Source organism: Pan troglodytes, chromosome 2 (genome assembly GCF_028858775.2).
Source record: "Pan troglodytes isolate AG18354 chromosome 2, NHGRI_mPanTro3-v2.0_pri, whole genome shotgun sequence".
NCBI classification, from domain to species: domain Eukaryota; kingdom Metazoa; phylum Chordata; class Mammalia; order Primates; family Hominidae; genus Pan; species Pan troglodytes.
In genome coordinates, this window is record NC_086015.1 from 175,250,656 (window position 1) to 175,277,268 (window position 26,613).

At 40.6% G+C, this 26,613-nt stretch overlaps 1 protein-coding gene across 4 annotated transcripts in view; it reads left to right on the plus strand.

The window, feature by feature from the left end:
* FNDC3B (fibronectin type III domain containing 3B) overlaps nucleotides 1-26,613 on the plus strand; it is a 361,399-nt gene that overhangs the window by 65,487 nt on the left and 269,299 nt on the right. For all 4 annotated transcript variants that reach the window (XM_001165324.8, XM_016942296.3, XM_063807331.1 and 1 more), the window contains one exon: nucleotides 6,994-7,132. In XM_001165324.8, the coding sequence (XP_001165324.1) occupies nucleotides 7,022-7,132 (111 nt within the window). In that variant the 5' untranslated portion in view covers nucleotides 6,994-7,021. The remainder of the gene's footprint in view (nucleotides 1-6,993; nucleotides 7,133-26,613) is intronic.

A 26,613-nucleotide genomic window follows, 5' to 3' on the forward strand; every position in this document is an offset into this window, starting at 1 on the left:
ATTGTCTGTCCTTGTGACTGATGGCATTTATACATAAAGGCCACCCGGGGTGTATGGGGGGAGGTTCATGAATGCAGTTTTTCTTTTCTTTTTTCTGTGTATATGATTCCGTATCAAATTTTAACTTCTAGATGTTTATTTTTTTAACTGCAGTCAAGGCACAAACCAGTGTAAATCAGCTGCACAAATGTTTGTCATAATAAATTTTTATTAGGTTTTATATTGGAAGCCATTTAGAAACTAGTCTTATAATCACTCATAAAACATTAGCTATCTTATTGTTTTACAAGAGTATGTATAGTAATTTCTTAGTAACATCCCAAATCCGTCTTTCTCCAAACACAATACAGCAAAGCTGTGTTTTCTGTGATTCAGTAAGTCAGATTGCATTTTGAGTCTTCATGTGGTTTTCCCCACCCCCCTGAATCAGGAATTTTTTTTCCCCATTATTATTGTTTTCTTAAAAAAAAAAAAAAAAAAAAAAGATGGGGTTTCGCCATGTTGCCCACACGGGCCTCGAACTTCGGAGCTCAAGCAGTCTGTCTGCCTTGGCCTCCCAAAGTGCTGGGATTACAGGCATTTTATTACTGTTATACAAATGGCCAGGATGTTTCTCTGCTGTATTTTCTGAAACTTGACCCACTATAGATTTTCACTATTAGAGGTCAGTGGGTATTTTTAGTAGAGAAGGAAATTTTCATGAAGTACGAATTGAGCTGATTTTACTAATGTGTCTGTGACAATATATTTTTCAGGCTACAGAACAAGCATGTAGCAAGCAAAATGTTTACATGTTATGTTTAAGGTGTGTGAAGGTGACTGGTTAATCTGTGTTGGAAAAGACACTAGCTTTATGGAGTACATGGAATCACAGTTAACTATCGTGGTATGAATTCTGATATTATTTTCAAGTTGCTTTATGGGTCCTTGTATTTGATGGGTTTTGAATTGGAGTATGGAAGTGAAAAGTTAAAACTGAACACATACATTCTACTTACTTGTTATGTTACTCCATCAACCTTTTTTTTTCTTTTTTTTAAAGAGACAGGGTCTTGCTATGTTGCCCAGGCTGGACTCAAACTCCCTGGGCTGAAGCCATCATCTTGCCTCAGCCTCCTGAGTAGCTGGGACTACAGGTGTGCACCACCATGCCCAGTTTTCCACTGACCTTTTTAAACACTGCTCCAGGATAGTCAAAGTTAGTGGGAGGTCTCATTAGGGTGCTGGTGAAGTGGGCCTGGGAGCCTCAGCCTGGCTTGTAATTAAACTCAGGGAATCAATTCCTCTCATCCAGGCTGGCCCGGTGGGTTTGGTTCTGATGGGTATACTTTGTTCCTTTTGGTACTGTTATGTTTCTTTTTCTCTTGTCATTTGAAATTAATTTGCATACTGTACTGCTAACTCACATCTTGAATTAATGTAAGGAAATTTGGGTCATTGGCCCTCAGAGTGAGGACCAGGACATTTTGTTATTAATTTGAAGGCCAGTTTCACAGACTTAAAAACTCTCCCAGCAGTGATTAGGGCTTTGGCTTTAAGTTAGACATTCTTCCTAGTATATAATTGCTTTGGCCCTTTGCAGGTGGGGCTGCAGTTCTCTTCTGCGAATCGTTGTTTTTCATGAATTTGGCCTGTGTGTTTCTTAGTGTAGGCTGGGACCAAAGTACCATGGAAAATCTTTTTAGACTTGGAGAAGAGGAAGCAAAATAAGAAGAAAAAGGAATAAGCTAGTTGCCTAGAGAAATGCAAAAACTGAAGATCTTTTGTAATATTCTTTTAAAGTTTTCTTTAAAAGCTTTGGGGACATATTTGGGTGGAATTAATGTCTTACTAACAGTGAGGATCTGTTCATTCTGTTTCCAGAGTGTCCTGCCCCAAACCCTGCGTTTGAGCTCAGGGGTTGTTGGAAATGCTGGGTCTTGCTAGAAGGTAACCAGTGGCTTGGTTTCTTAGGGGAGAGGGAAGTTAATCACAAATGCCCACGTGGCAGCCTTTCCCTGTCAATCAAAAGAATAGAACTAGCTGGGTGTGAAGCACTTGTGGTTTTAGTGTTATGTGTGGTTAGGGGGAGAGGTTGCGAGGGCCTGTGGTTGTTACCAAATTCTTTGAAATGGAAGTATGGGTACGAACAAAATAAAGAATAGGAGAGAAACCCTGGTGCTCTGTGTGGGGGAAAGAAAAGTTCATAGAATTCGACAAATAAATGCGTTGTAGTAGAGATGATCTATTTTCTGTTTTTTTTTTCTTATTAGTTTTGCAGTGCATTTCTTCATTTGTAAAGGGTAGTTGATTTCAAGAATGGATTCATGATCACATCTCCGTGGTGTGTTGGGGGACAGTGTGGATGTGGTACAGCCTTGACCAAAATGCCTGAGTCCTGTGATAGATTTGGCCAGCTCAGATACACATCTGTCTAGGGAAGAAGGAACCCAGACCAAGAAGATGAGTGTTAGTCAGGGTGGTTTCTACTGAGACTTTTTGACTAAGATGAAAATGAGTTACACTGCGGTTATCCAGAGATCACACATCTGGCCTGCTCAGCTACCTTCACAGCTGATAATCAGCTGGTGGTGAAAAGGAAGACTGCACAAAGCGCACGAGGAACTTCTGAAACTGTACTCAGGGACTCCTCTCTGTGTGTGTATGTAACTGACAATCTGGCTGCTCAGCCCAAAGAAAATTTAAGACAGCAAATTTAGGAAAAGGCCCTGAGACTGGAGGGAGTGTGGTTAATGAAGAAAAGAGAAAGAAAAAAAAAACATTAAAATTAAGCATAAGAACTTATTGGGAGGCCGAGGCGGGCGGATCACAAGGTCAGGAGTTCGAGACCAGCTTGGTCAACATAGTGAAACCCCGTCTCTACTAAAAATACAAAAAATAGTTGGGCATGGTGGCACGTGCCTGTAGTCCCAGCTACTCGGGAGGCTGAGGCAGGAGAATAGCTTGAACCCAGGAGGCGGAGTTTGTGGTGAGCTGAGATCACGCCGCTGCACTCCATCCTGGGCAACAGAGTGAGACTCTGTCTCAAAAAAAAAAAAAACAAAACTTAAGTAGAGGTGGGGTGATAATAGCTCTATATATGTAAGGTCAAAATGTTTCAGTAACATCCTCATCCATCACCTTATGACTGAACACAGTATTCTTATAAACTGTCCTGAAATCCCTAAGAAAAAAGCTGTGGCCAGCCTGCTCTTTCATGAAGAACATGTGTAATTTCCATTCGCAATCATTACAGACAAATAGAGTAAGCTTTAGTTCTTAAAGTTAACTGTGTGGATGAAAGCCTTCCACATCCATTGCTTCCTCTTTTAATTCCATTGAAAAGCCTTGTCGGCTTTCATCAGGTAGGTATTCCTGAGGTCTCCTCACAGCTGAGTTGAGCCACCCTGTTGAGAGTTAAGTCCACGTGTAGTTTTGTCTCAGTTACTGGTTAAAACAGAGGAGGTTCACTTTTGGGTTGCTGTGACCATAGAGTGATGACTGCTCATGACAAGCCTTCCCAGGCCTCCTGGCCCGACTTAACCTGCTTTAACTGTTGATGGTTTTGCAATGTGGTTTCCCCAATTCACAACCTGAATCTGTGACTTTCTATTGGGAACACTCACTACGTTTCCCTTTTCATGCCTGGGGAATAACCAAAAAGATACTACTGTGAACGCTAAGTTTTATGTTTTCATGCTTTTATGCTTTTCCTCCTTGCCTTTTCTCTAGTCTGTTTTCTATGGCGCATACACTAAGTCATTTCTATTCTATGATCATTTTAAGGGACAGCTTGGCAGGCAGTTGGCTTTTAAGTAGTTGGGCAGTTCCTTGCCTCGAAATAATTCATTTCTTTGTATGTCTCTTGCATTCTAGGCAAATAAAAGTACTTTCTGTGTGTGCATGGAGCACAGAAATGGGGATTTAAACATCGTTGGCTGCATGTAGGCCCCATCTAGCTGAATCTGTTACCTTATATTCTTGTCAGGAAGAAGTCTGGTTTATCTCTGGTGAAACTGTTAGGGATTACAAAGAAGGCCTTGGATTCTAGCAAGCTGGTGGCTGAGGGAAAAGATCAGCAATACTGGTTATGGCTAAGTGAGACTGCTGGGCTCACAGTGGCCTTTATTCACTTTTATTATTTCTTCTGTTTTCTCCATGATCAACGGTGTGACTGTTGGGTGGTTGAGTTGAAACTTAGGAGTGTATGATGTTCATATGTTCCCACTTTATCTTTCTCAGGAGTGTTTGTACATACAGCCTCCCCGTCTCCCCTTCCTCCATCCCTTCCCAGTCATGTCTAGTAACCACTGAACACGGTATGAGGTGGAAAGTCCATCATGTAGTAGAGAAAAAGATTCAGGCATCTCACCTAAAGTTGTCTATGAAGTTTTCAAAAGCAAATATAATGATCTCCTTGTGCCAGTGGACTTCTTTGGTTTATTTGGGGGGTAAAAAGGCCTTATGAAAAGAGATGGTTTTGCACATCTGTGTCAGTCCCCATACTCTTCTATCCTACTTCTGTAAGGCCTTTGTGGGCCTGGGTCTGGGGGTCCATCTACCTTATCCCACACTTGCAGAACCTGGAGTTAATGCCCTGCTTAGGACTTGACACCTGTGCTTAAGAGTGCTATTTAGCGGGGTTGGATTGCTACGTCTCATTGACAGCAGTCCTGTTAGTTAACACAATGCCTACCAGAAGGTTAGAATTGTTAGTGTTAGATGTGTTGTTGGTGTTCAGACATTCTTCGGTACTAGAGACAGGAGACCAGGAATGCCTAAATATTGTACCAGATCACAGCTGTCTTCTCTTACTCAGTTCAACCTCCCCATTCCCTCACAGGACTCACACAAGAAACAATGAGAAATAGGAACAAAGTAGCACCATTATTTGGATTTGAGCTGCAAATCCAAGTGTTCAAAACTTTGGTTAGATGGGTTGGACCACATGGAGTATAGACAGCTTCAGCCCAAAGCAGGTCCTAAGGACCCTCATCTCCCTCCCATTTGAACTCTCTAAACCTGTATCATTATTTACTGTACGCTGGCCTAATAGAAGGACCTATGGAGGCTGAAGGGACCTAGAGTGAGGCCCTGAAATGGGTTTACTCCTCTTGCCTTGTTGGATAAGACAGAAGAGGTTCTATCCTTAGGCTCCCCTGTGAGATGTCAGAGCTATGCCAAGCAGGAGAGGTCTTTGGCACTCGCTAATGTAGCAGAACGGATGCAGAGAAGACACAGAGCCACAGTCTGCACCACAGCCTCAATAGCGAGTGCCCCAGGAGGAGGGAAGAAAAGGTGAAAGTGCTTCTCCACCCTTAGATCCTTATACTCAGACCCCCTAATGTAAATTACCACCCTGTTAATCCAACCTGCGATTTTGAAGAAACATTAAATAAGACATCATACTTAGCACTTTGGGAGGCCGAGGTAGGTGGATCACCTGAGGTCATGTCAGGAGTTCAAGACTGGCCTGGCCAACATGGCGAAACCCTGTCTCTACTAAAAATATGAAAATTAGCCAGGCATAGTGGTGCACGCCTGTAATCCCAGCTACTTAGGAGGCTGAGGCAGGAGAATCGCTTGAACCTGGGAGGTGGAGGTTGCAGCGAGCTGAGATCATGCCACTGCACTCCAGCCTGGGCAACAGAGTGAGACTCCATTAAAAAAAAAAAAAAAAGATAGGCCTGTGTAATGTCATCAATTTGAGAAAATAGCCATTTTTCTCTTATGCATTATTAGGAAGATAAAGTATATTGGGAATGAAATTGAAATAGACATTAGATTTCTTCTCCATCATTTGACCTGTTCATAGTTCAAACAATTAAGTCATGATAGTGTCAACAGGGATTATCTTAGTTTTAATTGTAAAAGAATCTGTTTTCTTTCATGAGGATAAACTATCAGGCTTTGGGCTTGGTACTTTTATTTGCTTAGGAACTGAGTAATTGCCTCATAAAACAGCATGATGGTACTATTAACACCGAATTATAAGACCTGTTATTATAGAATTTGCTTTTCTAGTTGGGATAAGACTTCGTTTTTTGGTGCTTAAAATAATTAGTTTCTCCAAATGGGTGTATAATAAACAGGTAAAATTTTGCCTATTTAAAGTAAAAAAGTTTATAATCTCTTGGGTGGCTTTTATATATCTTTTGATACTTCCAAGGGAGGACTTTTTTTGGGTGGGATGGAGGGAGGAGAGGTATGCTTGACATTTAGAGTGGAGGTGTTTAAGAATGAGAATAAGTATTTTATTTCTGTCATATCTACCTGAGACATATTTGAGGCAGTTATTAACAATTTTGCCCCATTATTTTGTCTGATTTGAATATTAAGTATTAAAGGGTTCATTGACCAAATGTCCTTGAATTTGAAATTTTGGGGACTCTATTATGAATGATAAATTTAACTGTGAGCTCTATGGCAATTTGTTCCTGAGATCATTTAAAATTGTGGGAGAGCGTGTGTGTGTATTTATATTTGTTCGTTTATCCTTCTTTGTCCATCTTTGCCATGTATTTTGGGCGTAATTGGAGAATAAACACTTCTTAAGGAACAAGTTATAATTGTAAATAGGAATTAACTGTTATTTTCCTTCTATTGTATTGCAAAGCTAAATGATGGTGGCAGATACCACTATGGGATGAAAGTAGGCTTTGTGTTATTTTGAAAATGTGTATGAATTTCATTAGAATAAATGGAATAAACAGAATAGAAACAATGGAATCTACCTTTAAGCCTGACTGAACAAGTTGCCCTGGATATATCTGAGATACGGGAAAGTTATGTTCACATGGCCACTTAGAGATTCTGGTCTTTTGTCTCCTAGTTCAGGCTATTACTGTGCCTTTGTTCTACCCCTCTTTGGGGCCTGACATAATAATACAGGGCTCTCAAATTAGAATAACTTGGGTTTCATGATGGAGCACTTAGATTGTTATGTGACTTGTTATGTTACAGGTGATTTTTGTGGTCCTGAGTCCTTTTTAAAAAGTGGTGGTTCTCTTGCAGGAAGCCAGTTGAGGGAAGTTCTCCATGAATGTACGTCACAATGATGATGACCGACCAAATCCCTCTGGAACTGCCACCATTGCTGAACGGAGAGGTAGCCATGATGCCCCACTTGGTGAATGGAGATGCAGCTCAGCAGGTTGGTGTAGGAAGAGGGAAATTTAAGTCAAATTGTCTAAGTGGGAAACAGTAACACAGTATTTGATTTATTTTGGGATTCAAAGGTTTGTGATTTCAAACCTTAGCATTTCTAGAGGTAAGTGTTTTTGTTGTAGAAATACTGTATCGTTTTTTAAAATGTCGTGATTTTAGAGAACAAAATCTTCCCTCATTCAGTTTGTATTCTTGAAGCATTGAAAAATGGATGACTTCTGAAGTGAGTCATTTTCAGACTGCATAAAAGTCTTTGAAATAAAATGACTGTTTATTCATGCTGTATTGTGCTTGACTAGTTTGCTTGGTTGGCCAGAGCTGCATGCTCAGAGGGTCAGGTTTTGGCTTCACACAGGAGTGATCTCGACAAGACACGTAGGGCAGTGTGAACCCACCCTTGCTCCTGGAATAGTCCTTCCAAATGTGTAGCTCATAAAATCACGGTACTTATTTTCTCTGAATCTCCTTTGTCACTAGTCACTGAACATTGTGGAATAGAGTTATTTGTGAACTCAGTCAAGTAGCACTTGGGGGAAACAATTTAGACAGTTAAGTGAAACTTTAAAAAATTATTAGGGATTGAACTATTATCTCTAACATTAATTAAAAATTTTTATTACAACAGTTGGGCTTGCGCAGTCTTACAACTAGATATTTTATCTTTGTACATCCTTCAGAAGCATAAAAGCGAATTTTTATTTTGTGAAAAGTAGAATTGGGAGCAATTGCTTGGAAAATACCCAAAATATATTAATAATTCAAATAAGTTAATCATTTATTTGATGTCAGTACATGCTCCCTGCTCTAATCTATCATACAGTATATCCACACTCTGTCTATCGTAGTATATTCTTTGCATATACTTGGTTGGAGCTGACCTTGCTGCTTAATAATTTATATTATTTTCGCCTGCATTGCACTATGAACCTCTTAAGAACAAAAAATATATAATAGGTGCTCAGTAAATGTTTGTTAGTTGAATGCATTTCATGTCTTCTCACCACTGATGCAGATAACTCCCTTCCTGATTCCTCAATCTCTTCCTCTGCTGGATTACTTCCACCAACATACAGTAGTATCTTTTATCTTAAAAACATAAACACCTGCACCTCTCCCCACCCAATAAAACAAAACCTCCTCAGTTGATTCCACATCCCCTTCCAGTTGCTACCTTCTGTTCCTTTTTCCCTCTTTGGCAGTATTTCTCCACTTCCTCTCCTTCCTTACCGCCCACTTTACAGTCTTCACTCTGTGTTCTCATCTTCCTCTTCAGTCTTTAGCATGTCCTGTTGGCTTTATCTCAGGAGTGTGTGCTGAATCCATACTCTGCCGTATCCACTTCACTTCCACTACCACTGCTGGACCCCGTGCCATCATCTCACTAGGGTAGGACAGGACAGCCCTTCTCGCTGGTCTCTCTGCTTTCCCTTTTGCCCCACCAGAAAGCATTCTCCACATAGATCCTGAGGGATCTTTTCCAAATAAAAACTTTCTGATGTCATTGGCCTACCTCAGGCCACGTTCTTACACCTGGAGTGAAATCCAATCATGCTGCCTGGCTGCCAGCCTTCCGTGTTAGTGCTGGCCTCTCTCTCTGTTATTCTCTGCCTGCTCTTCTGCTCACTGTGCTCAAGTAGTTCATGGGAAGGTTGCAGAGTGTTGTGGATGGTTTCAAGATGCAGTGTTTGGTCTCCCAATTAAAATAATTACTAATACAAAGAAAAAAAAAAGACAAGGTATTTAGTCAGATGTGAGTAAACTTGGAAAATGACTTAGGTCTCTCAGATGTGGTTACCTCATTCCCATTTGCCTGTGTAGCCAAGAGACCTGAGGCCACCCATCCATGTTGTTGTACACCATGTTTATGTTTTGTTGATTTCTCCCACATGTCTGTAATTCAGCTTGCCCAGCAGGCTATGTGGCATTTCCCTACCCTGCATATCTTACCTCAACTCTAAGCAGAAGCTGTTTAACAATTTTGGTTAATAAAACCATATTTTCAAAGCTGGATGAGGTGGTGCATGCCTGTAATCCTAGCTACTCAGGAGGCTGAAGTAGGGGAATCCCTTGAGCCCAGGAGTTTGAGACCAGCCTGGGCAACAAAGTGAGACCCCATCTCTAAAAAGAAAAAAAAAACAAAAACCCGCATTTTTATTAAATCTTTTTTTAATCTTATTAAAGCTGTCTCTAAAGCTAATAAGAAGAATCTGTTAATGTATCTGTTTTATAAATAGTCAAAATACTCAAGCTTTATGAAAAAGTGGGGGTATACTTAAAAAATCTCACAAGAAGGAACTGTTTGTCTTTTTAATTAGTAAATATGTTTGTGTTAGAAGCATTAACATCCTTGGTTCCAAGCTATTACTTGGCATTAACTCTAACTTTTCCTTAATGGGCAAAATTGTTAAGTGGGTAAAGTGCGTTAGAAATGTCCCTCTCAGCAGGACCAGCCCAAGATTTACCATGCTTTGTCATTGCCTCTACGGCACTGGGGCTCAGCCTAGGCAGTGGCCTCTGTGCCTGACATTTTTCTTCCTCATTCTGCTCCCAGAGTCTCCATCCTGTGTCTCCTCATTGTTTCAAGCCTCAGTTCTTTCCTTTGGGTTCTAACATTTAGCATTGGCATAGGTGTGCATGGTAGAGGCTTGGGGCCTGTGTGTTGAACCCAGGTGAAGGCACAAGGGGAAGACAGAGTGAAGGAGAAGGAAAACCAAAAGTGGCAGAGAAACACAAGAGGATGTAGGGAAAGGGGAGAGATAGAGGGCCATTCAAAAGAACAAAGAACAAAGGTGAGTCTCCAAGACAGGATCCCAGAGTGTGGGGCTGCATGAGTTTTGAATGCTTGCTTTGGGCACCTGCTGGTATTTGCTGCCTGCCCTTAAGAGCCTGCGTAATGTGGTGCTCAGGTGGTTCCATGTTAAAGGATCAGGCTACAGCGGACATACCAGAGAAAGGGATCTATACGAATGTTTTCTGAGGCTTTTACTGTGCTTTCTCACTGAAGCAACACCTTTTCATCTTAATAAGAACCTTTTGCAGGCACAGGATTGACTCTAGGGGTGGACATTGCAGGCACTGTACAACAGACCCTCGGCGGTGGCATCCTAAGGTATGTGGCACCTCAGCCACCTCTCACATCATACAGTTGTTAAGAGCCATCCCCTGGCCATAGGGTCCTGCCTCTGAATATCTGTTAGGAGTATGTATGGTGAAGCTTACCTTGTATGTATTTACAGCGTTCTTAATACTTTGCAGCTGTGCAAAGGACATTCTAAACATTTCTATATATGCAAAAGAACCACCACAGTTATGAGAAAGCTCTGCAGTTCCCACAGCCCTCCTACTTCTGATTTCTGTTCTGCTGGTTTCTGGATGTAATTAGGACTAGTTCTTGGCAGGATTCTCTGTTGCGTTCTGGCTCTCTAAATAAGACACACTGTTAATTTTCATTATTTGAAGTCACATTAAGTTTGAAACCTTGGCTTGTCATTTTACGCAGGTAGCAGGAAAAGGGCAAGAGTGAAAAGGATGATTATTTTCTTAAAAAGAAAAGTCATCCTCATTACGAATGAAGCTTTTAAAAGCATTATCAAGTAAAAATAAATAACAAGAAACAATATGAACAGAAGCAGCTTACACAGTTTTCCTTATTTAACAGCTTTACTGAGGTATAATTCACATGTCATACCATTCACCCACTGAAAGTATACAATCATTGGAATCTAGTATATTCACAGAATTGTACAACCTTGACTACAATTAATTTTAGAACATTTTTATCACTCTAAAAAGAACCCTAGAGGGATCACTCCCTATTTCCTGTTTCTCTCTCCCTTCCCCCGTCCTAGGTAACCACTAATTCACTTATTTTCTGTCTCTGTAGGAAGATATTGCCTATTCTGGAATTTCATATAAATAAAATTACGTAACATTTGGTCTTTTGTGTCTGGCATCTTTCACCCAACATCTTTTTTTTTTTTTTTTTTTTTTTTTTGAGATGGAGTCTCGCTCTGTTGCCCAGGCTGGAGTGCAATGGCACGATCTCTGCTCACTGCAACCTCCACCTTCTGGGTTCAAGCAGTTCTCCTGCCTCAGCCTCCCAAGTAGCTGGGATTACAGGCATGTGCCACCACACCTGGCTAATTTTTGTATTTTCAGTAGAGATGGCATTTCACCATGTTGGCCAGGATGGTCTTGAACTCCTGACCTCAAGTGATCTGCCCGCCTTGGCCTCCCAGAGTGCTGGGATTACATGTGTGAGCCACCACGCCTGGTTCACTCAACACATTTCTAAGGTTCATTCATATTGCAGCATGTGTCAGTACTGTATTCCTTTTTTATTGCCAAATATTTTACTGCATGGGTCTACCACATTTTATTAATCCACTCGTGATCTGATAGACATCTGAGTTATTTTCACTTTTTGGCTGTTACGAATAATGCTGCTATGCACAGATTCTTGTGTGGACATGTTTTTTATTTCTCTTGTATATATAACTGTATATATAACCAAAAGTGAAATTGAGTAGCTTTATTTTGAAGTATTATTTTCCAAATAAAGTTATCTCTGCTTTGTATCACCATTAATTTCTCCCACCTCTGAATAACTACAGCCTAGCTTAGCTAAATAAAGTTTGCTTCCCTTAATATGCCTAATTGTATACTATTTTTGAGTTATAAAAATCAGGTTTCAACCTGAGTTTTTAATGTGTGGCTATTATAAATGATGATGAATGCCCTTCAATAATCAGAAAATTGATGCCTTTGTTGACATTTTCAGAAGCTTGTGGTATATTAACTTACCTGTGTTTGTTATGGACTTCTGCATTTTAGTGATTTTAAAATGTAGCAGCCAGTTTTGAGCACAAAAGAATAAACATCAGCCCAAATTCTGACTTTTTTAATTGATTTAATATTTTAATAATTTCTGAAGAATTATAGCAGCTACCAGTTAAAGCATTAGATTAAAAACAGAAGTGTCGACATAGGGTGGCAGAGTTTACTGATTTGTTAATTTAACGTGATACTTACAAGGGTATCTGTGACCTGCATGAGAGTAGTGTGCCACTTTATATTATATTCGTAGTGACTTTGCTTAAATATGTATTCACTGAGGGTCAATTCCTAGTGGAACTGGATTGGATTAGATACCTCTTTGACCTGACTAGCATTTAGCATATGGAGGACATCTAGTAAATGATTTGTCATACTATTCTTCTTCTCTCTCGCCTCTTTTAATTCTTCTATTCTTCTAGAATATTGCTGACTGTTTTTAATGCTTCTTCTTCAGAAAGTAGAACTCCTTAAACATATACAGAAAACTCGCTTCTCCTGCTAGCTCAGGATAATTTATCATCTACTTGCCCTGGAAGGCAGAAGGCAATTGCCTCAATCATGTCCAATTCTCTTGACTTTGCCTATTCCTGTTGATCAGCACTTAGCATGTCATTTCATGGAGAGAGTTTTTTTCCCTCTTTTGTTTCTTCTTAGAAAGCCCTTGTTTCCTCTAGACAGAATATGTAACCAGAGTTTTTTCCTGGAGTGTTCTTTTGAATACACATTTCCAGACAGTATGTTCAACATATTAAAGCTTTCCACCCTCAGATGGTGCTCATGATCAGCATGTCTTTTCCATCAAATGTGCCCCTCCTCCTAATCCAGTGACCTTTTCTGTTCTGGTTGATATCTTCTTAATAACGTTCTCCTTGATGGCTTCCGTCTTGCATTCAGTAGTTCAAATCCTGTCACCTCACAGGTTTACTCCTTAAATATACTGATAGCCACGGTGTCGGGGGACCCGTGAAGAGTTTTGCTTACATAACAGAGTTTGTCTACTCCTCAGAAATCCCAACAGAAAGGAAGTTTTGTAATCAGTATATTGTAGAAAAATGAATAAACAACTCTTGAGAAGATTACCCAGGAGAAAGAAGGATATTCAGATGAGAATGGGAGTGACAGTTAAAAAAGAGACTGCAGCTATTATTGCTAAATAACAGTATAGAAGAGCTCCTTTTGTGGCAGAATCCTGTTATGGGCTGGGACTTGAGCTAGAAAGTAGAAAGAGGCTGGTCATATGTTGGGTATGGAAAACCAAGTATGGGGAAGATTGGTCTTGGATCACATTCTTCAGCATCAAGATGCGTGAGAAATGCACAACCTGTGCAAATACTTAAATAAAATTATTATTGCTGACTGCCATTCATGCTTCCTCTACCACTCAAATTTATAAAGCCCTCTGGAGTCAAGATACCGTCAGCCTCTCTCCTTTGAAATTTGGGGTGGAAAAGAATGAGAGGATAGGCTGGCGCGGTGGCTCATGCCTGTAATCCCAGCACTTTGGGAGGCCGAGGCGGGCAGATCACGAGGTCAGGAGATCAAGACCATCCTGGCTAACACAGTGAAACCCCGTCTCTACTAAAAATACAAAAAAATTAGCCAGGCGTGGTGGCGGGTGCCTGTAGTCCCAGCTACTTGGGAGGCTGAGACAGGAGAATGGCATGAACCTGGGAGGCGGAGCTTGCAGTGAGCCGACATTGAACCACTGCACTCCAGCCTGGGTGACACAGTGAGACTCTGTCTTAAAAAAAAAAAAAAAAAAAAAAAAAAAAAAAGAATGAGAGGATAGGATTTATGACTAAATTTAGCAGTGATTGAATAATAGATTTGTTCATTTTAATAAGTATTTATCAAATGTCTTATATGCTGGCAGTGTATTAGGTGCTGGTGACAGAAAGATGAATATGGCACTGTTCTTGCCCTAAAGGAATGAGCAGTCTAGTTGAGGAGCAAAATGTGGCCTACCAAAAAAAAAAAAAAAGGCTGTATTTACACATACATTAAATCACAGGAGAGTGCTTGGATTGCAGAGTGTCACAGTGCTTAGGAGTTCAGAGGAGGAATTGAGGATTGGGATAAGTGGGCAGGAAAACAGACCAGGCTAGGAAAAGTATCTGTGGGGAGACTGAGCCTGGGTCAGATCACATCTAAGATGAAGTGAAGGCTAGAACTATCCAGACTTTGTACATCAAGTAATCCGTTTCTGTTTTATTAAAGGAGAATACATTATAGGGATTACATATGCAATGGAGAGCTATTAGGGGCACTACAAACAAACCTTATCTGCATAGTCGGTGATCTCTTTGCTTGAACTTCTGCTATTTAGTGTCTTTGTTAGTGAATGTATTTGTCCTCTGATTCTCCAGTCCGAAGGTCCACCCGTCCGCTTGATGCCTGTTGCTCAGAATTACTGACTCCACAGTGGGACAGATCACAAGCACCGCCCCAACCAGATCCACTTTTCCAGCTGCGGAGGCAGCAACCCTTGCTTTGAGGGCCTCCTTTTAACTATAAAAAAAAGGTGTGATTTTATCCAGATCTGTGGTCTGACTTTTCAGACCTCTCTGAGTTAGTTTTGCCAATTTTGCTCACTACAAAAGCTTCCAAAAAGGCATAGCCTATGCAGAATCTCAGTCTTATAAAGGAAAATGTTGATGCCATGTTATCAGAGGGTGTTGTTATATGTGGCACCCCCAATAATTAGAACATAGGACATATAATTATGGCAGCTCTGAGCTGTCTGGGTTGAGAGACACTTCAGAATTTAATTAGCCAAAGGCAATAATAATAAGATATAAGATGTAGTCAGTATCCTTCAAATGCTAGAAATTGAGCTGCCTTTAAAACAGGAAGGATTAAGGTAAAATACTGGCATGGTAGCATTGCACTGCAGAATAATGGCAATTTTAAAATCTAAGGTGATTTTAACATTATGATTGTTTTCAAATTATTGCAATTTTTGGCTGTCTGATTTCATTGTTAACTCAGGGTGGGTAGGGACTGTCTCCTTCTTGTTCATGCTGTGCCTGGCATCTGAAGTAACATTCAGTAAATCTTTTTGAATGGATGAAGGATGAAAGCAATGAACAGATTTAATTCATCTATATCAGGGCTTGAAAAGTAGCTTATTGCCTTTGTCATACAGGCATGGGGTGTGTGTGTGTGTGTTGTTTTTGTTTTTTTACTTTTAGTTTAAAAGAAAAAGATTTCAGTACCAATATTAAAAATGGGAAGATTTATATAAAACTCTGGATTTTTCTGTTTAATTGGAAAAACCAGAAGACATACGCCTGTAATCCCAGCACTTTTGGGAGGCCGAGGTGGGTGTATCACCTGAGGTCTAGAGTTCAAGACCAGCCTGACCAACACGGTGAAACCCCGTCTCTACTAAATTGCCGGGCGTGATGCTGCATGCCTGTAGTCCCAGCTACTCAGGAGGCTGAGGCAGGAGAATCGCTTGAACCCAGGAGGCGGAGGTTGCAGTGAGCCGAGATTGCGCCATTGCACTCCAGCCTGGGCAACAAGAGCAAAACTCTGTCTCAAAAAAAAAAAAAAAAAAAAAAACAACCCAGAAGATATGTTAACACTGGGCTGGTCCTTCCTACTTGGCAACAATTGGCACAGAAGTTGCAGCCATTTGCTGTTGATGGGGAATGTCCTCTTCAGTGCCTGCTCCGTCCACTTCACTTAGTTTCTGAGCCTGCCTGAACTCTCTGGTCATCCCGGTTTGGAATCTGGAAATTGTTAACTTTTTAAACTTTAAATTGCATCTTGTGCTCATGCATACCATATTTTAAATACAGAAAAATGATTAAAATTTTTTCAGGCATGTGCATTGTGTATCAAACTGATAATGTGTTTTAAAATCTTTTAGTTATCTACTTGCCCCATGACTTGTAAAATGAATTAGGCTGGGCGCTGGTTCATGTAGCTTTGTAGAAGGATTTCAACTTTACCTCTTACATGTTAGGACCCGTGTGGGTTTTTTTGTTTTGTTTTGTTTTTTGGCTTTTAGTTTTTAGGATTTGAGGCCCCCAATAAGTGCCGCATGGAACATTCACTAAAGCATAGAAAGGCCAAAAGAAACAATCCTATTCCTTAGTTTTACTGTTTACAGTCTAGTTAGGAGACATTAAACACAGATGCAAGGTAAAAGCAGTCCAAGCGCAGAGATGCAAATACTTGTGTTTATATTCTTTTTTACAGTTTCCAAGACTTGAGTCTTTAAGTATTTATTGAAAGAGTTTTTTTTAAGGGTAAACTTTTCCTGGTATTACCTAGATGAGGAATTTTTATTTAAAGCATTTATGTGTGTATGTATGTAAGTATTTAAGACAGGGTCTCCTTATGTTGCCCAGGCTGGTCTTGAACTCCTGGGCTCAGAGGATCCTCCTGCCATGGTTTCCAAAAGTGCTGGGATTACAGGTGTGAGCCACTATGCCCGGCCATAAAGCATTTCCATATTAACTTTTAAAGACGTAAGATTAAATTGGATAGATTTCCAAACTCTGATTTCTCCTTTTCTTGTTTTGAAAATGTGTATTTGTCATGTTGAATGTGATGTGATAGCTACTGATGTATCTCATAGTACAGTAAAAGTAGTCTATAAACACAGGAAGAAAAGATGAGACACTTCTGCATCCAGAATGTGTTAAGACGAGACACTTCTGCATCCAGAATATGTTTGCACATAATCGTTTTCATGTAGGCAGACTCTTTTCTTTTTTAGTCCAAATGATTGATTTAAACATATGACTATATAAAATATATGCGTTACACTCCAAACATGACAGTAGTAAGCAAGCTGCGTAAAATTCGTAACATTAATCTCCAAGTTCCAAATGCAGATACTCATTCTCGTTCTTTTTTTTTTCTCTCTCCTACATTTCCAAATGCAAAAATAAACAGCCTGCCAAGGAGCCAGTTGCTGAAGTGCTGTAGTGTTTTATCTAGGTAATCTTAGATTTAGCTGCCTTTAGATTATATTTGATCCCTCATTTAAATTGGCATTGGCCAGAACTAGATGCCTCTTAGTCATTTTCTGGTCAGCTTTAATGTTACAATAACTTGAAGCTAGACATGGTGGGTCCCCAGAAGAAACATTATGCATGTGCTGCTTTAGTGTTAATGCCTGCATTGGTATTTCTTCCCTGCCCTGGGCCTTTTTCCTTAACAGGTGACCATCAGATCAGATCATCTGTTGAGAGGGAATGTGTTTTACCTGAGCAGCAGGTGTGTTCAGCACTTTGATTAACAAGAATAATTTGGCCCTCCCTTCCTGGGTCTTCTCTTTCCTGCCCCTTCCTTGCTCCTTACAGCATAGTAGACAAGCATTTGAATAAAATGGACAGTCTGCATTTAGCAAATTACCCTTCCAAGGGCTTCTGCTTTGCAAATAATTGGGCAGTTAAGTGGAGACAGCAAAGATCCAGAGGTAATTGTGGTCTAGTTTTGGGTGCAGGTTGACTAGAAAGTATATCAGTAAACTTGTTACTAAGGTTCCATTTCTGTTGTTTAAAAAAATGCAAATCAGTTCTTGTTAGCCACACCTTAGATTTGAAGGGACATGGACTTGTGTTATTGACCAATTATGTTACATGACTTTTAGTTTTCAGGAAGCGTCATTAATATGTTTTGTTTTTGAGACTCACTCTGTTCCCCAGGCTGTAGTACAGTGATACAGTCCCAGCTCACTGCAGCCTCAACCTTCTGGGCTCAAGCTATCCTCCCACCTCAGCCTCCTGAGTAGCTGGGACTATAGGCATGCACCAGCATGGCCTGGCTACTTATTTTTATTTTTTGTAGAGACAGTCCCCTTATGTTGCCCAAGCTGGTCTCAAACTCCTGGTTTCAAGCCATCGTCCTGCCTAGACCTCCCAAAATGTGGGATTACACAGGTGTGACCCTCTGTGCCAGGCCTTAACCAAACCTTTTGTTGTTGTTGTTATATTCATGCAATCAGAAGTTGATCATTTTTTTTTTTTTTGAGTTGGGGTCTCATCTTGTCACCCAGGCTGGAATACGGTAAAATGTTTTTGTGTTTTCTAAGCAGTAGTCAGAAACATTAATCACTGAGCATGTTACTGTCTCAGAAGTTTCTTTGGTCTTTATATTGGAGTGTTGAGTTGTCATTCTAGTTCAAGGGAGAAGCTATGACATACAGAAGGATGTGCTTTAATTAATGATGTTGTTTGGTAGTTAAATAGGCCACAGTAATGCAGCTAATTTTTAATTTTTGTTTTATATTGCCAGAATGGATCTGTTTAGAACCCATTTAAACTCTTATCACCTTGGCAAAAAAGTCACATGGAAAACATCTATATAGAATGGCTATTTCTTTATAATTTACTTGATGGCTTTAGTTATGACTGAATGTAAAACTATAATATAAAATATTAATATGAATTACAAATGAATGGCATCCATATTTTTCTCTTAGGGTTTGTGATAGGAAATCAGATACTAGGTTTATCTATATGAATAATATCTGTCTGTTTTCAGGTGGAGTTGGGTGTTAGGAGACATTATCCTTTCATAGATCGGTGTCCACATCCAGCTTACTTCCCACGGTCTCTTGCTTTCTCATTTTTAAAGTGGTTTACTCGGGATGAGAGTGCTCCTACTTTTTATTGACTACTTCTGCACACTTGGAACTTTTGTTTTTCTCTCTAGATGAAGTCTTGCTCTGTCGCCCAGGCTGGAGTGCAATGGCGCGATCTCAGCTCACTGCAACCTCTGCCTCCCTGGTTCAAGCAATTCTCCTGCCTGAGCCTCCCAAGTAGCTGGGATTACAGGCACCCACTACCACACCCCGTGAATTTTTAAATTTTTAGTAGAGATGAGGTTTCAACACATTGGCCAGTCTGGTCTCGAAGTCCCAGCCTCAAGTGATCTTCCTGCCTTGGCCTCCCAAAGTGCTGGGATTTCGGGCGTGAGCCACCATGCCTGGGCCAATCTTGGAACTTTAAAGAGCCTCCATTAACAAGGCAGAAAGATAGATGTCACACCAGGTGTGAATGCTGTCTTTGGAGGGGGACAGTGACTCATTTTCTAACAATTATTCTTAAACCTAGAGGGAAATGTAGGACAAAAGATGCTGTAAGATTGACTCTTCCAGAGATTTCCATACCTTAGCAATCTAAAAACTGTATGAAAGGTCAGAGTTAGGACTTTGAAAGAATGCTAAGTGTTAATTTTTGGCATTTACCTCAAACTTAAGTGCTACTTTGGAAGCCTGCTGATTACTAGAATGCTTTTAGTCTCAATCCAATCTCAACTTTTACTTGAGTGGTTATCTGTGGACACTAAGTTAAAATTGTTGGAAACAGTGGCTTTTAATGGATATTTTTATCTCTTTCTTCCTGCCGAGGTGGAGGGAAGGATTAGTGACTACTGGGGAGGGCTTATGAGGTGCTGGGGCTGGTGCTGAGCCCTTACACACATTATTTCATCCAGTAATTACACACGCTGTAAGGCGGCAGTCATCTTTATAGACAAAACCCGAGGCGAGAAAGGTTGAGTATTTGCAACTGGCAAATCACAGAGCTGGAATTTGAACCCACTTATCTCCTCTTCCAAAACTCAGATCCTACCTTCTGGGAAAGGTGGTGCTGCCTGGCTTGGACTCACCTCTCTTAGTCTTGTTCAGGTAAACAGCTGGGGAGAGAGATGGGACTTGGTTTTTGCACAGTAGTAAATTGTAAACTTTATAGAGGCCATTCCTCTTCATTATCTTACATGATCTCCACATTAACTCCAGAAGGTGGCAGTGCCTCTGGCTCCCCAGCTTCTGAAAATTGAGGACTAAGCAGCAGTGGTAGTGTCGGAAGGCCTGGAGGTCAGGCTTGTGTTTGCAAAAGGAGCTGGGAGTGAAATCATCCGAAGCCCCAGTCCGGGTCACAGCAGCGGCTCCCTTTTTTCCTTAGGGAATGGTTCTTTTCTTGAGATTGGCAATAGGAGGGCTGATCCCTCCCAGGTCAGCAGTTGCTGAGAGATGGTGGTGGCCAGAGAAGGGTAGTAGACGGTAGTAGTAGGTAGAGATAGTAGAGGTAGTAGAGGTTCCTCCCCCGTGGGAGTCTCACCCTGGAGTTAGGAGAGGGCCTTTTGCCTACCTTTTCTTCCCAAACCCCGTCCTTCATTTCCATTAAAAAATTGCATCACCCTAGATGCAGCTTTGAGACTAAAGAAATTTAAAACCTTGTAAGATTTGAACACATTAGGTGGTTTTTCATTCTGAGTTTACAGAGTAATGCCAGAATAAAAGAAACAAAGTGTATCCTTCAAAAGGAAAGAAAATGGCCACTTCGCGTCACAGGTATTTCTTAAATCTCTCGCTTCTACTTTTCCTGTTTTCTAAGGGGAATACAGAATTAAGTGTCACGCAGATTTTTACTATGAGCAGTGATACCGTACCGGGTTGCTCATGAGTTCCTCGTTTTCTTTGTTTTAGATTGATGAAGGATTGCTTGGACTTTGACTCTCCTGAAGATGTTAATTATATGTTTCAAAAATCATGTGTTCTGCTAAAAATCACTTATGCATAGCCTTGGAAAAAGAACTGGAGGCAGGGAGTTGCTTCAGGGTGCAGAATATCGTTTTGGAGGCCTTGGGAAATAAATCTTGAGTTAGTTCATTTACCACCAAGACATATTTAGTCACTGTATATAAACAAAAGAAGTCACAGTGTGCCTGGACATTATTTGTCCCAGATGGAGTTTCAACTTGGCTCATTATACTGCACTGATGTCATGGTACATAAACTGGCTCCGAATTCAACGTGCATAGAATCGGCTGTGTGCTTGTATGTGCTGAGGGTGTGCGGGAGGAGGGGCGGGGTTGGCTGGAAAATCTTTGTCACATTTTTCCTTTGCTCTCTGTAGAGGCTAGTGTCAGTCTTGAATTTGGACTTGGTGCAGAATGAAGGAAGAATTGGAATAATCTGTTCATGTGTACAAGTCAGTGTGTGTATGTCCTCAAAGCTGTAGTTCTTCCAAGACCAAGAATCTAAGTGTGCCTGGCTTTCCAACAGTTGCTTAACAAAGCTCTAGTAACTCAAATCTAGAAAGGAAAATCTTAAAAGCATTACATTTTAAAAGAGCATTTTTAGTGTGTTTGCCTTGAAGTCTTAAATCTGGACAGCTTCTTTCAACTTTGTAATGGTCTTAAGTATCCAGCTGTAAAATTCTGTTTTCCTGGATTGTATGGTGGACAACATCTCAAACTAGTTGCTTAAAAGTATATAAAAAGGTGGCCGAATTTAATTCTTCCTGTGTGCTTTGAGAGGGCAGCTTGTGGGTCAGAAAACTGAGCCGGAGAGGGTCCTTTCCTGGACTTCTGAGCCCTTAATAGGAAATTTCCACATACTGTGGTGTTACTTTATTACTTTTTATTGCTGGCTTTTGTTATGATAATCTTAATTAGAAGCATTTCCAAGTAATTCAAACCATTTTGTAGATGTAAAGGGCTTAGATTTCAGAACTTCTGTGAATGGATTCCTATAGGAGTCACTCTTGTTGCCGGGACACACAGAAGCTGAGCAGACACTGGAATGTGAATGCATTGGGAGGTGAGCCCTTAAGGAGAGCCCAAATGTTTACCAAAGAGAAAATCTGGTCAGAGGTGAGAAGTGGCTGGTTTTAGATTTTATTGAGAGCATGAAACATGGCAGATTTGGTAAAAAATTTTTCTTGAGACTGTAATTTTACTTAACTGAGAGACTTGTTACTGGTAGGAATTTGAAGAAAAAGAAGTTGGGGGTAGAAAGCTCTGCTTCAGGGAGGAACACATATTTCCTAGAAGAGAACTTGTCCTGCCTTTGGGGATGTTCCTTTGACCCAGTTAACTGCATTCTCTTATTTTAGCAGTCTTGTTGAATTATCTCTGTATTGAATTGACATGGTGAAACCACGCCTAGTAGAGGGGAGAAGTGGTGGTGTGGACTAGACGAGTATACATTTTGGTCAGACATGGCTGGATTCCAGTCACTTTGTAGTTTTGTGACCTTGGAAAAGTTGCTTGTCTTCTTCAAGCCTCAGTTTCCCCACTTGTAAAATCTAGTTACTATCTACCTGGCAGATGACAGGGATTCAATAAGTAGTAGCTGTTTCTTAATCATTATAGAAAAAATCCTGGAAAAAGGAGTTGATAAAGTACCCTGCATCATGCCAAATTAATCTTACAGACACATGTGATATTGAGGATACAGCTTTTTTTTAAACAAAGAACAGCACATTTTTATTTTTAATTTTTATTTATTATTATTTTGAGACAGTCTCACTGTGTTGCCCAGGCTGGAGTGCCATGGCAACTGCTGCCTCCCGAGTTCAAGCGATTCTCATGCCTCAGCCTCCAGAGTAGCTGAGACTACAGGCACCCACCATTACCCCCGGCTAATTTTTGTATTTTTAGTAGAGACAGGGTGTTGGTCAGGCTGGTCTCGAACTCCTGATGTCAAGTGATCCATCTGCCTCAGCTTCCCAAAGTGCTGGGATTATAGGCGTGAGCCACCACACCCGGCCGAGGATACAGCTTTTGAACCTTCTATTCTTTGAAGAAAACAGTATTAAAACTTTTGGAGTAGTGGATATTCTTGCTCCTAATTTTGCATAGTAAGAGTCCTAAAGCCCAGGAAAACATATTTGCCATGTATCCTACGGGTTGTGTTGAGCAAGGGGAGCTTCACCTACAATGTGTGCCCTTGGACCTTGAGTTCCCAGTGTTTGCTTAGGTCCCCTTGGGGGCTTCCTGTTATTGTATATTATTTTTCAATCAGCTTTGGATTCAGGCTTCAGGTAGGGCAGTGAGCAAAATGAGGCAATGGATACATTCACATCTTCTTCCAGGATCTTTCTAGTTTACTTGCTTATGTTTTTAATCCTAGGACATTTTCTTTGCATGTGTTATTACCACAAAGATAAATATTTCACATTCGCACCCCGTCGCTTCCCTTTTCCTGATTTGGAGAAGAGGGGACTCAAAACACAAATACTGCTTACTTTTCAGTTTTGCCTGAGGCCAGCTGTGGTCTGTGGCACACAGACTGGGGTCTCAAAGGTGTGTGTGGATGAACAGTTTGGGTATGGGGGCCTGGGAAGAGCTTGGAGATTGGGAATCTTGGGGGTGGGGCTGGGGAGTGGGGAGTTGGGAGTATATGTGACCAGAAAATAGTAGCATGAGGAATAGGCGGTAGTACTCTTCTCATGTAGTCAAAGGTCACTTTTGAAGTTACTAGGTATTCCTGGATAGAATCCTTAGTTGCGTGGAACTCCTCTGCAGCTTTTAGATTGTATCATTTTCCCCCTTAAAGATACCTGTTGGATAATCATAAATGTGGGCTCCAAGGGAGAAGTATTCATTTATACATGAAAACAAGCTACACAAAGTGTGGCCAGTGGAGAAAACTCTAGAAGTGAAATGGGATCTCCTCTCTGGTATGGTTTATATCTTGATTGTCTGAGGGTTGGATTTAACGCTTAAAAATGCTGCAAGTGTACTATTTTGCCTTTGGTCAGTTGGTACTCTTCTCCCAGGAGGAGATTTTTTTGGGAGACAGTCTTGCTCTGTTGTCCGGGCTGGAGTGCAGTTGGCACCGTCACGGTTTGCTACAGCCTCGACCTCCTGGGCTCACGCGATCCTCCTGCCTCAACCTCCTGAGTTGCTAGAACTACAGGAATGCACCACCATGTCCGGCTAATTTTTACAATTATTTTTGTAGATATGGAGTCTCACTATGTTGCCGGGGTTGGTCTGGAACTCCTGGTCTCAAGTGATTCTCCCCGTCTCAGCCTCCCAAAGCACTGGAATTACAGGCATGAGCCGCTGTACCTGGCCAGAAGCTTTTTTGATGGACTGATCCATTACCCTGATTGCTTATTTGAGTGACTGGTAATTTTTTTATTTGAGGCATAAATTAGACATTTGCCTCCAGGAGTAGTCTTAGATACTATTGGCACCTGGTTAATCAGCCACCCAAGGTTTAAATTGCAAAAGTAGCCTTCCTTTTCCTCTTTTAATGAGTATAAAACAGAGTTAGTTTTAGATTTATACCTGTAAAGGAAAGATATTACACCTTCTTTCAGTTCTCCTGTTAGACAAAGAATTCCCATGATGCTGTGTTTGCTCCATTGTATTAATTGCAACTCTTGTTTTATTGTTTCTCTGGATTTTGGAAGAGTGGTCACTTATTTTTCATTAAACTTTGATAAACTGCCTTCTGTTTATTTCCAGCTTCTTGGTTCATGTAACACTAACGGTTTTGAAACAGATCTGATGAAGCAATAGTAGCTTAGAGGGTGCTCCCATGATTTGATTAGCATGGTTCTTCTTAAGATCTCTGGAGAAAAAAAAATCTAGTTAAAATCTTTGTCTTTTTTTTCTTCCTCTGAAGACATGGTGCAGTATGAATCAGTTTAATGCTGACTTTGGAAAAGTAGGAAATGCTTAGTGAGTAGACAAAAAATGATGTGGTTTGGACAGCGATGTTCTGTTTCGCATTTTATATTAAGGAGGACTTGTAGCAGTTATTATATTTCTGCTTTGTGGTTGGGGAGAGGGAGGGAGGGAGGGGGAGAGAGAGACATTGCCCAACTTGTATGATAGGAAAGGTTAAGTGCCGGGAGTTGGCCAGGTTGTGACTCATGCTCCTCGGGGCTGCGTGATGCAAGACCTTCTGCCGCCAGCTCATTCATGTCTGCTGTCAGGACTGGTCATTGGGCTGGTGTGTGTCAAACTTATTTTTATCTCTGCTTTATTGACAATGAAAACAGCTAGGTGGTCAGCCTCCCTCAGTATAATAAAATGCTTTCTTTTAAAATACCTCAGTGCCAAGATGAATACAGTTTGTTTAAATAATGACTTCTGCTCTACTGAGAAAAATTGATATTGGGACACAGGAGACTTGCCTGGTTTCTGAGGTAACTTGGTAGATTATAATCTGGTTGCTATGGCTACTCAGCAGCAGTGAAAATTACATGAACTAAACATTTGAAGGGAGGTATTTTCGTCGGATGCTTAAAAGCCCGTTACCTATCATCTTTCTCCCTGAAGAAGTGGGATGGGGGTCAGGAATTGAACTCAGTAAGCAGGGGGGGAAGGTATAAGTGGACCTTAGAGGCTGGATGCCTCTGCGTCGTTCTTTGAAGTTTGGCCTGGTGTCAGTGACCACTGAGGAACTGTTACAGACACTTTTTGTGCAATATGATAAGCAGATAACGTGACGACAGTCCGGACATGTCCCAATTCAGAAATCCGTTTTCTTGCCTGGGACTTTCCGTAATACTGGTGAATTGTATTTTCTGAACCGGTATTCAGGGCACATTGTCTGACAATTATGAGCGTGGTAGAAGAGAGTATGTGAATTTGGGATTGTCAGAGAAAATCTAGGACATAGAGTCTTGACATCCATTGGTTCCCCCCTCCCCCAGCTAATTAATTCCATGGGCATATATTACAGTTCTATCCCTAGAGCTTTAAACACAAAGCAAATGGTTTTTGCTTTATTACAGTGATGCTAGAATTGGTCTAAGGACCTTTAAAAAGACATGGATAATTGTCTGTATTGAAGTGTTATTTTCTTCCATTGTAGTTTTTATATTGTATATTTATGTAAAAATAAATGGTTTTCATGTTAAAGAAATGACTTTAAAAGCTCCTTTTCAAGAAAACAAATATTTGGCCGGGCGCAGTGGCTCATGCCTGTAATCCCAGCACTTTGGGAGGCCGAGATGGGCGGATCACCTGAGGTCAGGAGTTCGAGACCAGCTTCAACATGGAGAAACCCCGTCTCTACTAAAAATACAAAATTAGCCAGGCGTGGTGGTGCAGGCCTGTAATCCCAGCTGCTGGGGAGGCTGAGGCAGGAGAATTGCTTGAACCTGGGAGGCGGAGGTTGCAGTGAGCCGAGATGGCGCCATTGCACTCCATCCTGGGCAACAAGAGCGAAACTCCGTCTAAACCAAATATTTTAATCATTCTAGAGATCTTGAAGGAATTTCCTTTTGAGTTTTTGAAACAGTACAGTGTGCTTACATTGGTGATAATTTAAATACTGAAAACTCAAAGATTATCTACAGTTATTATATAGGAAAAATAAATTGCCTTGAAATAACTGTCATAATTCAAGATAATGAGAAGCACCAAGGGTGAAGCTTAGTCTGAGTTTCCCTGAATGATCCTGTTTTTTCCAGGTAATGTATTTTCTGATTTAAAAAAATTTAGTATTCCAGCAGTATCATCTGGATGAATTATTAGAAGAGGCAAAATACATGGATATTAAAGATTGAATATTTAAAGATGAAATGGTTTTGATTTCTAAAGTTTTACAAAACAGACAAATTATAGTGTATACAGTAAATAAAGTTGACTTTTAAATTGCATCTTATGAAAGCTTAATTTCTAAGCTAAGATAATTATTTGCAATAGTTTTTTTTTTAATGTTTTATGACTTTCATTCATTCAGTGAAAGTAGTTATTGAGCACATAACTTATTCTATGCCAGGCATGGGACTAGATAGCTGGATGTTATCCTTATCATGCCTAGATTAAAGAAGGAAAGGCAGACACTAACATAATTGCTTAGTTAATTGATTGCAGTTGTAAATTCTAGGAAGAAGTAGTAGAGCGGGTATTTTTGTT